The following is a 2,435-nucleotide window of genomic DNA, read 5'->3' on the forward strand; positions in this document are numbered from 1 at the left end:
ACATGTCTTCATATTTCACCAGGTCACCCTGTCCCCTCACCCATGTCAGAGACTGAGTCTGGAGGAGACTGTGTTCCTCTCATCTACATCTGGGCCAACATCTGCTTAATATATTGCCATAGCAGTTGTTCAGTGGGTGCTGGGAGGGAAACCCTGAACGAGCCCCCAACTTTGCTGGCCTGGCCTGGGTCAGTAAGACCTGGAGAAAGTGCCAGGCCCTCAGAGCAGCTCCAGACAGGAGGATCCACTGAGCCCAGAAACCAGCAGAAGAAGAGGTAGGACTCCAGTAGCCAGAGGCAGATGCTGCACCCTGCCACCTGTCCTATGGGCCTCCCCCACTAAGCCTCTTCTTGGTAAAGACATTATGACCTCATGTCCACAACACTGATGGAGTCATATGACCAAGACAGAAGCCACAGTGACTAGTAGGACTTCTGACTCACATTGAATCTTGTCAACCAGGTGCTGACAGACTCTTCACTCCTACAAAATCCTCCCTAACTGCCTGTGTCCCAGGATGGGGAGTATCCACAAGCATCTCAGAGGGGAAAAAGCCATGGACAGAAGTCAAGGACAGGCCAAGGAGTCTGAGCTGCAAAGGCCACAGTCAGGTCCTCAGGCAGACCTGGGAGACAGTACACATATGACATGCCTGGCTGTCTCTGGCCTCAGAAGTTATTGTCAGAACAGCTGGAGGGCACCTAGAATAGGAGAGAACACTTAGCCTGAGTCTGTCCTCTCTTGGTTAGGAGTGAGCAGGTGGGATGCTGATAGGCACTAGTTCTGTTCCTGTTTTGCCCTGATGGGGGAGTGCTAGATAAATGCAGCAGATCTGGGGAGTGTCCATGGTGCTATGGGCATGGTACTTGGTAGGCAAAATCCGAAGGCAAGTAAGGTTTCACTGGAACCCCTTAGTGGCTGTTAGAAGCACCACCCACATATGCCTAGTCACCTGTCACCACTATACTGCCTAGCTGTTTCATTAGGTTTCCGGAAGTGAGTGAGTAGACCCCAGGCACTGGTGCAGAATAAAAAGAGGTCATGGGTATAGCACACACAGTTGACCAACTCTGACCTGCCTCACCATTCAGGAGCCTTGGTCCTCAGTTTCTATCCAGACATGGGGACAACAATCCTAGGACTGAGAAGAGTGGCTGTGGATAGCCTCTAGAGCTACCTGTGTGTCACAGAGCAGGCCTTCAACCTCTCTAAACTACACATGTTCATCTTGTGACATGTGACCAAAGGCATTGCCCATCTCCCAGGGTGCAAGGAAGAAGTCTGGGATGACACTCTGCATATGATCAGAGTCCCACAGAGTGAGGTCTCAGGATACCATTTCCACTCTCAACATCAATGCCAATTGGGAAAATACAAATTCAGACTTTATTTCTTAAATATACTCTCTACCCAGCATGTGTAGCAGTCTGCTCTGGCTGGATGGACAGACATAAATTAAGGTTACTGAGTGTCTAGGGCAGGACTAATTGGGCCTTGCTCAGTCCCAGCCAAAATCCTGGCCAGTCATCTGGTAGAACTTGCGGTTGAAAGGCCGGTAGAAGGCCTGCAGGCGCTGAACCACAGCCTCAGGCACATGGGGGTGAGGCCTACCCTTGGATTTACCCAGGCAGCGGGGGTGGTCACTGACCTGGGCCTTTTTGAGGCAGGGGAAGCCTTTGGTAGCATTAAAATAGAAGTGCTTGTCAGTGACAACCCGTTTGAGGCCCAGAAAGTCTTGCACACGGCCCACCTCACCAGCAGGGTCACTGACTAGGCGCTCACCACTGACGAACAGGAAATGGGACAAGGGGAAGTAGCGCAGCCAGTTGTCCAGGTGCTGGGCATAGAGGCCAATGCGAACAGCACTCCAGGCCGTATCCACGGGGCCCAGGCCATGGCGGAAAGCCAGAGCATGGAAGCTAGGCAAGCCAGGGGTCTTGGAGAGCATCTGAGCATAGTCAGAGATAGCCCGGGTCACAGGGTTCCGTACCACCACAATCAGCTTGGTGTTTGGGGACATGCTACGGATGCGGCGGGGGGCCTCCCGTGTCACGAAGTAGCTGGGGGTCTTCTCCATGGTGATCTGCCCATCCAGGGTACGTGGCATCAGGCTCCTATGGGATGGCAGGAGGAGCAGCTGAGTAAGCATACATACATCTATTTCAAAGCCATGTCCGCTATTGGCTAGATCAGCCCTGAGGGATGAGGAACCAGCCTCTCTTCCTCTGAGGAAGGCCCAGGCCAAAGTAGACTATCCTCCTTCCCCCTTAGGCCCATCCTCCTAAAGAATCTTGGTACCACGGGGTATGATGTTGCAAACCTTTAATCCCAGCACTCGGGAGGCAGAGGCAGGCGGATCTCTGTGAGTTCAAGGCCAGCCTTTGTCTACATAGTGAGTTCCAGGCCAGCTGGAGCTACAGGGAGACCCTGTCTCA

At 52.9% G+C, this 2,435-nt stretch overlaps 1 protein-coding gene across 2 annotated transcripts in view; it reads right to left on the bottom strand.

Moving 5' to 3' along the window:
- Positions 1–1,368: 1,368 nt before the first annotated feature.
- Positions 1,369–2,435, bottom strand: part of Hs3st6 (heparan sulfate-glucosamine 3-sulfotransferase 6) — a 17,954-nt gene continuing 16,887 nt past the window's right edge. For both annotated transcript variants that reach the window (XM_029557771.1, XM_008856221.3), the window contains exon 2: positions 1,369–2,114. In XM_029557771.1, coding sequence (XP_029413631.1) covers positions 1,499–2,107 — 609 coding nt within the window. In that variant the 5' untranslated portion in view covers positions 2,108–2,114 and the 3' untranslated portion in view covers positions 1,369–1,498. The remainder of the gene's footprint in view (positions 2,115–2,435) is intronic.

This window comes from Nannospalax galili, unplaced genomic scaffold (genome assembly GCF_000622305.1).
Source record: "Nannospalax galili isolate Female #2095 unplaced genomic scaffold, S.galili_v1.0 scaffold668, whole genome shotgun sequence".
NCBI classification, from domain to species: Eukaryota; Metazoa; Chordata; class Mammalia; order Rodentia; family Spalacidae; genus Nannospalax; species Nannospalax galili.